The sequence below is a fragment of the Otolemur garnettii genome, unplaced genomic scaffold (assembly GCF_000181295.1).
Source record: "Otolemur garnettii isolate 467f Iridium unplaced genomic scaffold, OtoGar3 scaffold00042, whole genome shotgun sequence".
NCBI classification, from domain to species: Eukaryota; Metazoa; Chordata; class Mammalia; order Primates; family Galagidae; genus Otolemur; species Otolemur garnettii.
The window spans coordinates 11533700-11546717 of record NW_003852437.1 but is presented as its reverse complement, the minus strand read 5'-3'; the positions used below and the strand labels follow the sequence as shown (position 1 = coordinate 11546717).

The 13018-nt window shown below is 41.2% G+C and overlaps 1 protein-coding gene and 1 non-coding gene across 2 annotated transcripts in view; one reads left to right on the top strand and one right to left on the bottom strand.

The window, feature by feature from the left end:
• The first annotated feature begins 6895 nt into the window (after window positions 1–6895).
• LOC111725525 lies at window positions 6896–7002 on the top strand. Its single transcript, XR_002773571.1, has one exon. It is a non-coding gene; the product is annotated as a U6 spliceosomal RNA (small nuclear RNA).
• Window positions 7003–10943: 3941 nt separating this feature from the next.
• Window positions 10944–13018, bottom strand: part of MTFR2 (mitochondrial fission regulator 2) — a 13954-nt gene continuing 11879 nt past the window's right edge. Inside the window, exons 6-7 of the mRNA XM_023513537.1 lie at window positions 12637–12811; window positions 10944–10982 (exon numbers count right to left, since the gene is read on the bottom strand). Of these exons, the coding sequence (XP_023369305.1) occupies window positions 10944–10982; window positions 12637–12811 (214 nt within the window). The remainder of the gene's footprint in view (window positions 10983–12636; window positions 12812–13018) is intronic.

The window sequence follows — 13018 nt, the reverse complement described above, 5'->3', positions numbered from 1 at the left end:
GGCGCCTGTGGTCCCAGCTACTTGGGAGGCTGAGGCAGGAGACTCGCTTGAGCCCAGGAGTTAGAGGTTGCTGTGAGCGTGATGCCATGGCGCTCTACCCAGGGGGATAGCTTGAGACTCCATCACAAAAAAAAAAAAAGACTAAGATCTATCTATCCTAAGAAGACTGCTTTACTCTCTCTAAGATTCTCTCTCTCTCTCTCTCCAGCTAAAGTAGATAGCCCTCAAGCACCTAAGAGAAACTGTTCCTGAGCAAGGTAGCTTAGCAGTCCGCATCTGGAACCTGCCTAAGCCAGGCCCGAGACCTGGCCAGTCCCTGGCCCTGACAAGTGGTGTCAGAAGCAGATCCCGACATTGTCTTCTCATTTTTATTTTGTTCACATATGTACTTATAAATAGATTATAGCTTAGAGGAAAATGGGCTAATTTGACTTCTCTTTTACTTTAATTAAGGCATCTGATGAAGTAAAAAAAATAAATAAAAACCTTAGAAAAGGAGGTTGTCTTTAGAAAGGGTAATGTCATTTTCTTAAAGTCACTTATTGAAATGCAGCAACACAGAAGGCTACAGATTAAATGGAATAAAAAACTCAGTGATAGCTCCCTGAAAATTCCACACAGTTGAATCAGAATATCCCGCCTTGTTCTTTGATATAGCTAGGTAAAAACAGTCTAAGTTTACCTTATGTTGACTGTAAGCACATTCATGATCTTCAGTGATAAACTGTTGTGCATTGTCTTTGTTATTATTACTATAAATAAACTCATGTTAATCAACTGTAATTGAATATTCTAAATGAAACTCAATGTCAAAAGCAGGTCACAGAGCTGTGAGGCTGCAGCCAAAGCCCCCCTAGTTGTGGTCCATGGTCAAACTCCCAATCATTCTGCCCAGCTCCTCCACTGGGTGGGTATGTACAGTGTTTGGGCAGTAAAGGACCTCCACAGGGAGCTCACAACTGTGTAATGTGCCCACCTCCCAGGCTGAACTGCTCTCAGTGTTCCAAGCTCTTCATGACTCTGAACCCCCTTCTGCTCCCCTTTAATTTCCACCCACGAGTCTAGAACTTCCATCTGGAGCAACTCACAAGATCAGTCCCCCTCTATAGGGAGAGAGAATTGCCATGTTCCCCATCAATCTCCTCTTTCGAATTAAACACAACTAATTGTATTAACTCCTCCCCATAAAATATGATGTCCAGATTCCCTTACTATCTTGTTTGTTTGTTTGTTTGAGACAGTGCCTCAAGCTATCCCCCTGGGTAGAGTGCCATGGCTTCACAGCTCACAGCAACCTCCAACTCCTAGGCTTAAGCGAGTCTCCTGTCTCCGCCTCCCAAGTAGCTGGGACCACAGGCGCCCACCACAACGCCCGGCTATTTTTTGGTTGCAGCTGTCATTGTTGTTTTGGCGGGCCCTGGCTGGATTTGAACCTGCCACCTTAGGTGTATGTGGCTGGTGTCTTAGCCATTTGAGCCACAGGCGCCGAGTCTTCCCTTACCATCTTAGTGAAACTTCTCTGAATACAAACTTCTCTGCCTATCCCAAATGGATGTATATTATTCCAGATACCTTCTAAATCGTTCTGTGTACAATGGAACTCCTCTTAGGAGCAGGTACAACTTCTATAATAGTAACATAAATGTGCATATATTTTATTCTTTGTTTGTTTGAAGAGGACGTGTCTGTCCAGGAATCTTCATCTCATTCTAGGTATATTAAGCTTGTGCCCTAAAGGTGGAATTATCACAATTATATGAATAAATTTCCATTTCACATTTTCAGAAAACATCTTAACATTTTTATTTAAATGCAGCATCCTTACATTCCTCAAGGTCAAAGAGAAAACCTCAAGCATCTTACTATTAAGTATTTTTGAAAAGGATGCTATGAATCTCTACAAAGAGCAGAAAACTTCTGAATAAATGCTATGCATTCAAAACAAAGATAATTTCTTATCTTCAAAATACTTACAGAAGGTGCCAAAAAATGCGTACACATTTTATGAAAGGGAAAAACTACATTAAATTTGTAATACTTGAGTCATGTTTGACTTCTGCAGTCACAAGGAGTGCTCAGTGTGATTTGTGTTCATCTTTTGTTATCGATATATACTGAGTATTACAGTTTAATACAGTTTTTTACTTTCTTAAAACATGTGTACAGGCTTGGTGCCTGTAGCTCAGTGGCTAGGGCGCTGGCCACGTACACTGGGGCTGACAGGTTCGAACCCAGCCCGGGCCAGCTAAACCACAATGGCAACTAAAATAGCTGGGGATTATGATGGGTACCTGTAATCCCAGCTACTTGGGAGGCTGAGGCAGGAGGATCACTTAGGCCTAGGAGTTTGAGGTTGCTGTGAACTAGGCTGAGGCCACAGCACTCTACTTAGGGTGACCTGGTGAGACTCTGTTTCAAAATAAATAAATAAATAAAAATTAATTAATCAATTTTTTTAAAAAAGATGTGAAAAGACTTAGCTAATCTGACACTGTACGTGAGGGTCACTGCCGGGACCACCTCTCTCATCTCCCATGCTTATTTTCTTCCTGTTCACCCCAACTTCTCTATGTGACTTCGGGACAGAGGAAATGGAGATAACCAACTATAATAGAATGCACATTTGAACATGCATTTCTAAAACTCTAGAAATCAGGTTGAAAAAGCAAAAGTTAGGAGTCTTACCCAACAAAGCTTACCCTAAAAACTACGAATCTAATGCTCAACACAGAATATAGCAGGTTAAATGTTCTACGATCAGTAGAATTCAACAAGATGTTCTTACTCACTTCAAACTGATTATGGCCAGAGTCAGGGATTCACTCAGTAAGTGACTCCTGGCAGCAGGCATGTGCCATTAAAGGAAGAGTTTGCTCATAAGATTTTAATTGGAATAGAAAATAACAGGTAGGTATAAAAGTCCCATGTACATCTTAAAGAATATAGGAAACCCGAGGCATTTATGATGCAATACCTCAGGAACTTTTGTCAAAACTCACCTACTTTTGACCTAGTCAAGAATATTTTTATCTTCATTCAAATTTCACTCTGTCATCTATTTTTTTTTTCTTTTTTTTTTTTTTTTGAGACAGAGCCTCAAGCTGTCCCCCTGGGTAGAGTGCCGTGGCATTACAGCTCACAGCAACCTCCAACTCCTGGGCTCAAGCGAGTCTCCTGCCTCTGCTTCCCAAGTAGCTGGGACCACAGGCACCCGTCACAATGCCCGGCTATTTTTTGGTTGCAGCCGTCATTGTTGTTTGGCGGGTCCGGGCTGGGGATTCGAACCCGCCACCTTAGGTGTATGTGGCTGGCGCCTTAGCCGGTTGAGCTATAGGCGCCGAGCCCACTCTGTCATCTATTAAAGCTAACTTTATTCTACTGAGATCCGGAGGTTTTGGGAGCTGGAGTTTGAGACAGAGTCTCACTTCGTTGCCCTTGGCAGAGTGCTATGGCATCATAGCTCACAGCAACCTTAAACTCTTGGGTTCAAGAGATTCTCTTGCCTCAGTTTTTAATTTTTTAGTACAGATGGGTTCTCACTCTCGCTCAGGCTAGTCTCAAACTCCTGAGCTCAAGTGATCCCACCACCTTGCCCTCCCAGAGTGCTAAGACTATAGGCGTGAGTTACCACACCTCAGCCTGAGACTGGATTTTTTTAAATGGAAGAAAAAAATTTAATTTAAAAAAAACTCTAAGCCCGGCATTATGGCGAGTGCCTGTAGTCCCAGCTACTTGGGAGGCTGAGGCAAGAGAATCACCTGAGCCCAGGAGTTGGAGATTGCTGTGAGCTGTGATGCTACAGCACTCTAAAGTGAGACTCTGTCTCTAAAAAACAACAACAAAAAAAAAACCTCTAAACCTTGGATCTCTGTATCTGTCAAGGCAGTATCAGTCACAAAATATACTAATGATTTTAAAGTCCTTTGGCAAATTTACTGACCCTCTTACCAGAAAGTCTGTATTTAAAATGAGTATCATTCCTGGGTCATGCAATCAATGTGGCCATTGCTCAAAATATTTTCAGAACCAGTCTTCAGGAAATGCCTCCAGAGACAGATTACAACCCCTGCAAGAAAATCACCCAAATTACTTGAAGGTCACATCTCATTTGTGACCAATCTTGACATCATGTAGCCTGATCATATGCTCACTTCAAACATGGACCACAAATACTGAGAGCAATGTCCCTGGCCTTCTGGCAGTCCTGATTTAAAAAACCCAGCTCCGGGCAGCACCTGTGGCTCAGTGAATAGGACGCCGGCACCATATACCGAGGGTGAACCTGGCCTTGGCCAAACTGTAACAAAAAATAGCCAGGTGTTGTGGCGGGCGCCTGTAGTCCCAGCTACTTGGGAGGCTGAAGCAAGAGAATCACCTAAGCCCAGGAGTTGGAGGTTGCTGTGAGCTGTGTGACACCACAGCACTCTACCGAGGGCAATAAAGTGAGATTCTGTCTCTATAATAAATAAATAAATATAAAAAACCCAGCTCTGAAACCTCCTAGCTAAATAAATTTGAACAATTAACTTGCATTATTTTTTTATATACTTTTGGGTAAGTCTGTTATTAAATAATAGGTGTGTTTTTAACTAAATAAATTTACATGAAGTCTGTTTTCTAACCCAGGTGCCAACAGAGGGTGCTTATTTTAAGTTCCATGCAGAGGCTTGAAAGTCAGACAATCCCAGACCTTCCACTTAGTAGTAACTGACCTTAGATAAACTACCTGAGTTCTGTAATCCCCATTTGCTTTGTCTACAAAATGGGGGTAATCATAACTCTTTTGAGTGGTTGTGATTAAGTTCTCACTAACTGTTGGCTATGATTGTTCTTTGGATGTAAGAAGAGCCTAATGGAGCTGGAGAGAAATAGACTAGGAAGCATCTGTAATCGCTGTGAATCCAGAGAGAAGCCCACCGTTCTGGAAACTAAGGGGGAAATGGTCATATCTGCTGCTGGGTGGGGGTGGGTGGTATGTTAAGGAAAGAGTTCTAAGGAAAATGCTTTTTCAGCTATGTCTTGAAGGATGAGTGGGAATCCCCACGTAATGGGAACAGCAAGCACCAAGGCACACCTATGCTAGAGTGGTGCCTTGGGGTCCAGATGCTGATGCTGCTTTTGTCATCAGACGGTTGGGGGTACAGGGTGTCTATTGGTGGGGGTTGGCTTATCAGATAAGAGTTCAAACTGTGGGGCCAAACTGCCCAGGCTTGAGTCCTGGTTTAGCAGGCTACTAGTGGTGTGTCCTTAGGTAAAGTACCAACTCTCTATTCCTCAGTTTCCTCCTCTGTAGACAGGGCACCTGTCTTATAGGGTTATTACGAGGATTTAACAAATTAATGTTTGTGAAGAGGCTAGCCAGTAGCTAGCACAAATTAAGTGTTCAGTGAATTTAACTATTATAGCTAATTATAATCACCAGTGACTACAGATATCAGGATCAGGAAAGGCAGAAAGGATGGTCTGGTCTCCAGGGAGGGAGGTTTGGTGTAAGCAGTATAGCTCAGGCCCCCCCACTACCAGCTGCTCAGGGCAAGGCTGAACGCTGCTAAAGTGAGAGGGGTGAACTGAAGGGGTAACCAGCACATAGCAAAGGCTGAAGCCACATGGGACAGAAGTGCTGTCCCACCCAGAGGATGAGCCCTGGCATACTGGCCCCGTCATTCCGGGTCCCAGCAGACGGGTCAGAATTAGCTCAGCCTTATTCCAGCTGAGGGAAGACACTGGGCTAACACACAAGGTAGGAAAAAAGAAGAGACAGCAAACTTTTAAATAAGTACAATGCCTTTGGAAGCACTTATTTGCATATATAAAGAAAAAAATTCTACCACTTTAATTTAATTTACTCAATCTTTATTGAGATAAAAGTAAAAACTATATTCAAAATGCCTTGTGCTTTCCCTTAGTAGTGAAATAAATAATTGTACTCAAACAAAAGAACTTAATAGAGCCCCACTGCAATACTGAATTTAATAATTAAGCAATACTATTCTTTGCTTTATCAATGAATTTTATAGAATATTTATTAGCTGGGAAAAGTTGAATTATTACCCTGATAACATGAGTAATGTCACACCTACCAAAGATATGGATATTTGTAATTCATGAATTCCCTTTAAAATTAGCTGCTTTTGAAATTAACAGGCCGGGCGTGGTGGCGCACGCCTGTAGTCCCAGCGCTATGGGAGGCCGAGGCGGGTGGATCACCTGAGCTCAGAGGTTCGAGACCAGCCAAGACCCCCCTGAGCCAAACGAGCCAGAGTGAGACCCCGTCTCTACAACAACAACAGGACAACGAGACAGCCGGACCTTGTGATTCCAGCCAATGGGGGGCACGAAGACACTACAGGAGGAAGAAGTAATTAAAAAAAAAAAAAAAAAAAACGTTCTAAGTAATAAAGTTGAAATAAAAAAAAAAAATTTAAAAAAAAAAAGAAATTAACACTAAATCTAACCTTGCTTTGTCTATAATTTCTAAAAATTTGGTATCTGAAGATGGTAGGTAACAAGTTTACAGTTGCCGCCAGTCTGGGTGCTCTCGGTGTTATACTGTCCTCTAGTGGTGAACGTGGAAAACTGCAATCTGAAGGTTTCTTGCTTGTATTATTTAGCTGTGCTTTATGTATCTTTGCAAACTGCCTTAAATTCTTTCTGAATCAAGGCAAAGTCTAAATAAATAGATAAACAAATTTAGAAAATGGAAATGTTTCCGTAAGGGGTAAAAAAAATATGGGTTGGAAAACCCATGTATGTGGATTCAAATTCCAGCTCTTAAGGCCGGGGCCCCACCACAGGCCTGCCGCCTGCTACTCCCGAGGCTAATGCAAGGGGCTCTCTTGAGCCCAGGTGTTGCAGACCAGCCTGCTGAAGAAAAGAATAAAAAAATCCCAGCTCAGTGCTTGCTTCAGCAGCACACATACTAAAGTTGGAACGATACAGAGAAGATTAGCATGGCCCCTGCGCAAGGATGACACGCAAATTCACGACGTGTTCCATATTTTTATAAACAGTTTAGAGATCAAAATAATAATAATAATAAATAATAAATAAAAATAAGTAAAAAAATAAATAAATAAAAATAAGTGAAAAAAAAAAAAAAATCCCAGCTCCACCACAGAACCAGCTGAGAACCTGGCAAAGCTACTGGGATAGAGGTAGGCTCTCTGTGCCCAGTTCCTCCTCTAAAATATGAGGATAACAGTGACCTACATTCCACAGTGCCTTGAAAAACCTGTTATTTGCACATCTCAACCATTAAGATTTTGAATATCATTAACTTTCTGCAGTCTATATTATAAAACCAGTGTCTTCATTTTCCAAATGTAAAATAGTAGTGAAATGCTTTGTCAAATGTCTATAGGGATTAACTAGCAGCTGACTGGGAAGGACAGGGCAACCTAGTTTAAGGCATCTGAGGAAGAGAAAGAAGGGACTCTTCTAGGGCAGGTCAGAGAGTTAATGTTTCAGAGTCAAGACAAAAAGGTAGCATTTGTATCACTTGCAAAATTTTCAGCATTCACAGTATAGTTAAATAAGTTTTAAAAGTGACCAAATATAAATCTTATGAATAACTTAGGTTTTAGGCAATTTATGTATAGCTTCATGATAAGGGCCTAAAGTGAATCCCAAAGGCCTAGGAACCCAACAATAAACACAAGTTACCTGAAGTTAGGCCACTTAGGAGGCTTTCTGAAGGGAGATTTTAGGCCATGTGGTCATGTGTCCTTAGGACACCAGGAGTCATACTTCTAACAGAGGAGGACCCAAGCTCACCTCAATTGCAAGGTATCATTGGTATTGGTATGCTTTGAGAAGGCAAGAAATTCTTTCTAAACTAGAATAGTAAAGTCCTCAAAAAATTCAACCTGAGGTTTTTCAAGAAATACAAATACTTCTTCACTTGGCAGGGGACAGTATCTTCCAGTGGTCTCTGCTGGTTGCTGGGGAAGGGCTGTTGCTGATACATTCTTGAATAAGGAAACTCAAAAACTGAAAATGCAAGCCGACATTCCCCTACCCCAGGGGATAAAAAGCAGTTATTTCAGGAGAAAAGCGTTTCTTTTTTTTTTTGAGACAGAGCCTCAAGCTGTCTCCCTGAGTAGAGTGCCCATGGCATCTCAGCTCACAGCAACCTCCAACTCCTGGGCTCAAGCGAGTCTCCTGCCTCAGCCTCCCAAGTAGCTGGGACCACAGGCGCCCGCCACAACGCCCGGCTATTTTTTGGTTGCAGCTGTCATTGTTGTTTGGCAAGCCCAGGCTGGATTCACACTCACCACCTTAGGTGTATGTGGCTGGTGCCTTAGCCACAGGTGCTGAGCCAGAAAAAAATTCTTATTACAAGGACAATGAGAAAAGGCCAGCGTGAGAGAAACACACAGGAAGGACAGGAACAACAGCAAGAACAGATACACTACTGATCAGCAGGACAAGAAATACCAAAAAAAAAAAAAAAAAAAAAAAAAAATTCATAGAAGGCAGCCAGGCATCAGAACTGCACAACCACACTTGCTGTATCCTTACAGATGATTTGGGCTGCAAGTAGCCAAAAGCCCACAAGGTAAACCTCTCCCATGTATCATTCTCTTACAACAGGAAGTCTGGAGAGAGGTCTTACTGGTTGTTGGTTCAACAGCTAAGCAACATCAGGATTTGCATCTCTGGGATTCAAAGCCTGTTCCTCATGGTCACTGGACAACTCTGTGGGTACTCTTAACTAAGAAAGAAAGGGTTGGAAATGGAGATGGGCCAGGCCAAACCTGGGGGCACTCTTAACTAAGAGGAAAGAAAGGGTTGGAAATGGAGGTGGGCCAGGAAACCAACCCTCTGCTACAAGAAAACTGGGCAAGCTGGGCTTTTCTGACAGCAGAGAGCCTGGCAAAATGGGTGGGTGCTAAGGGCTCTCTGATTCTGGCACAGACTGAAGGTTAGTATGTGGGTGAATAGGAACAAAATACCTATTGCAAATGTGTGTGTTTCATATGTATGACCCAAGAAACTCTACCCCTCTCACACAAAAAGTCCTATTTCACCAAGTGATAAGCACTGGGAGAACGGGGACCCAAGACACCATTCTTGGCAAGGGAAAGCACCCCCAGAAAAAAGAGGAAAATTAAAAAGTAAGCTGAGTCAGAACAGAGATAAGTCAGCCAGTTGACATTTAAGCTAGCTATTACTAGCAAGCGTCCTGCCTTTTCTGAAATTCTAGCCTGTATATAGTATACAAACACCCCTGCTGGGTCTATGAGCACTCTGAGGAAAAAAAAAAAAATGATCATAGAAGAGGCTATTACAAAGACCAAGAAAGATACATTAACTGGGTCATTTCCTGCCTAGTAAACAGGCAAAGCAGATACCCATTGTGGAGATTTGCATTTGCCTGGGGCAGAGATCAAGGGAGTAGCTCAAGCCCTGATATATGGGCAAATGAGTTTATATCCCTTATTGCAAAGGAAGATCCTCTGTGGTGGTGATGGGAGGAAAATTCCTCCCTCCCACCAATTCCTAAGAGGAGATTAACACCAGTGGCATTTTACTCCACAAGAAACTAGCAGAGTTTAACCCCTCGAAATCTGTGTGTGATCTCAAGTGGGAGACTCTCCCAATACAAGGCTCAGATTTCAGATTTTTCAAGCCTACTTTAAGGTTAATAATAATAATAGGAGCTGATATGCTCTATCAGAGATATTGCTGGCCTCTTTGTTCCCTCCCTCATCTTACCCTCTGGGCAAATAGACTCCACTAAAAGCAGAGTGGAGCAAACACTCAGGGCCATTGCTGGAAGCCCACAAATGGGCAATGGACCCCTGAGCTCCCACTTTTATCTCATGTCTCTTTCTTTACAATGGTTTCTTTCTTTCTTTTTTTTTTTTAGAGATAGACTCTCATTATGTTGCCCTGGGTAGAGGCCATGGCATCACAGCTCACAGCAACCTCAAACTCTTAGGCTTTAGCGATTCTCTTGCCTCAGCTGCCCAAGTAGCTGGGACTACAGGTACCTGCCACAACACCCAGCTATTTTTTGTTGAAGTTGTCCTTGCTGTTTTAGCTGGTGTGGACCGGGTTTGAACCCACCAGCCTTGGTGTATGTGGCTGGCACTGTAACCATTGTGCTACAAGCACTAAGCCTTTACTGTGGTTTCTAAACACTGTATTTCTTCAGTCGGTCACCGCCAGTTTCCACAGGTCTTAGCAGACCCTGCTCCCTGGTCAGGACCTGGACAGGAAGAAAACACTTGCATTGCTGCAAGATACAACCAAGTTCAAAAGGAACATTTATTTCACCCTCTATTTACAAAGAAAGAGAATATAGATGTAACAGAAACAAAGGAACAAAAATTGACAAGCATACACATATTTACATAGCAGTATAGGTAATACTTGTCAAGACTCTTTACTTTTATAATTTAACAAAGTCACTTTCAAAGAACAATTTATCATCTCAGAAGTTTTAGAAGGCTCAACCTATGTAATTCAAACTATGACTATCTTGATGAAAAACAGTGTAATATTATCTTCCTTGAATATCTCCTAGTTACTGGAGGACAAGTAAATCAGATCCACTACCAATTTTTAAAACATTCAAAGGTTGTTAAATTAAGAGGTACAATTGCTTAGGAAAATGTTTCCAAGTATCTATTCAGCATTTGTGCTAAATAATATATTCATATTATTAATATACATGAAAAACATCCATACACCTATTATCAGTAGCCAGTAAATCGCTGGCTCTTCAAAACCAAAAACAAGGATTAACAGTCAAGACTCTTTCAGGTTATTATCCAAGGTTTACATATCCCAGAATAGACATCATTTAACAGAAGAGAAGACCTTTGAAATGCAGTGCAAGACTGGCTGGTATATTTCTGCAGTCTTTTCTTCTAAGCATAGATATATCTTGTCGCTGATAACTTGTTCAACAGCTTTTGTGTTGACCAGTTCCTCCTTCAGTTCAGTCCTTCTGACTGCGAAACATGATGTCCAAACTGAAATAAAGGAGATGTTTCACACAGAAATTATTCTAATGTTTTTAAAAAAAAGAATGACAAGTACCAGGTGACTCTTTAAGTTTAAACTCACTCAACAACAGTTTTTTGAGAGTCAGCTGTGCAGTGGCAGGGACACAAAAGTGAGTAAGCGCAGACTGCAGTCCCAGTCCACTACAATTTGAATCCCTGTGTCCATACTGAAATTAGGTGGTACAAAATACATAAAAAGAGACAATTCTTTCTCTGAAATGCTAGCAGATGGTTGGAAGGAAAGTGCAAAGAGACACTGAACCATCAGCAGGCAGGATATGACAACCCAGTGATACTTCATGTCCCCACTCTCACTAGGAAACAGTATGTTCCACTACTGACCACGTTAGATTTTCAGACACCCTGGAAGTTTAATGAAACATCTTCTAGTTTTTGCTTTGCCCCTTACATGTGGGATTACGGGCTCTATGAGGCTTATTTTCCTTGCATTTCAAACAAGTAATATTCACCTTTATTTCAGGATATTGCTATGAAGATCAAATGAGATGAGTAAAAAAAGTACTTTGCAAGTTATAAGCTGCTGTACAAATGTTAGGATTAAACATTTATTTTAGGCACATCTGCATTTTTTGATTGTAATAGTTCTAAAGGAAATGATGTACTTTTTGCCTTTCTACCTAGTTAAAAGAATATAATTTTGAGCCAACACACTAAACATCAGATATAACACACACACACACACAGAGGCAACCTCAGAGACTGCACAGGCCAGAATGAGGTCAGGACAACTCTCCTCACTATTATGCTCCTCCAGAGCCACATGCATTTGAGTTTTCCAGTCTCTGCCTTGGCTGAAATGGGTCTCTCCTCAATCCTATCTACCTGATTTCAGATGCTATTCTTGTGTACTCCTGTCTCAAGGCTTATTCTTAAGTACCAGTTCAAGTGAACTCTAAGATGTAAAATCCACCCCCTAAATTAGAATTATTTTTAAATATAAGAGAAGATTTCAAGTAAGGAGCAATCTTAAGGATCAAGTGTGTGAACTACAGTGTGTGTCCTTTTAAGCATCCAGTAAGTTGCTGTCATTAAAGATAACAGATGATCCCATTTGCTTTTTTTTTGCAGTTTTTGGCCAGGGCTGGGTTTGAACCACTACCTCCGGCATATGGGGCTGGCAGCCTACTCCTTTGAGCGACAGGCGCTGCCCCCACATTTGCTTTTTTAAAGGCAGAGTTAACATTCTATTCAACTAAATTATCCAAAGTCTTTATATTTGACTGAGAAAAACACTGGAGTATTCACATTCCATATGGTCAGGGTAAAACTCTTGCACTGTTCATTCCTGGTCCTTTCAAAGTTTGAAACGCCCAGTTCATTCTACAGAAAACATTATACTGGCACCTGTCTAGGATAAATCATTATAAACTTATACACCAAGATTTTTCAAATCAAGTTTTCTATTTCAAAAGACCTTACAATAGGCTACAAGTGAAAATGAGTATATAAAATTAACAAAAACAATAGAAACATTAGCAATGTCAACAAATAACTGTATAGCCCATTCTGCTTAATTACTTCAAGAGAACTTGAATGCAAGGCTGTAATCATGAACAGTACATCTGAGAAGAACTAAAAAATGAATTCTTTATTAGCTTACCCTTGAAGTTTCTGGACTAGAAAATGGGGAAGACTCCCAAGATCTATTTTCTTTCTCAAAAGAATCATCTTCTCGGAAGGCAAATTTCTGTTTAAGTGCATCAGATATTAGAGATACTGGATCCCATTGTAAATTTTGTCTTTTCCTTTTATGAATGGGTCTACCACCAGGTGACCTATTTATAAAAAAAAAATTAAATAAATTAAAACTCTGATGTAATTTTAGCTCTTTGTTGACAAATATAGCAGAAACACAAACATAATATATCACAATCTAATAAGTCTTCACAAGATTAAAGATTCAGGCTCGGCGCCTATGGCTCAAGTGGCTAAGGCACCAGCCACATACACCTAAGGTGGCGGGTTTGAATCCAGCCCGGGCC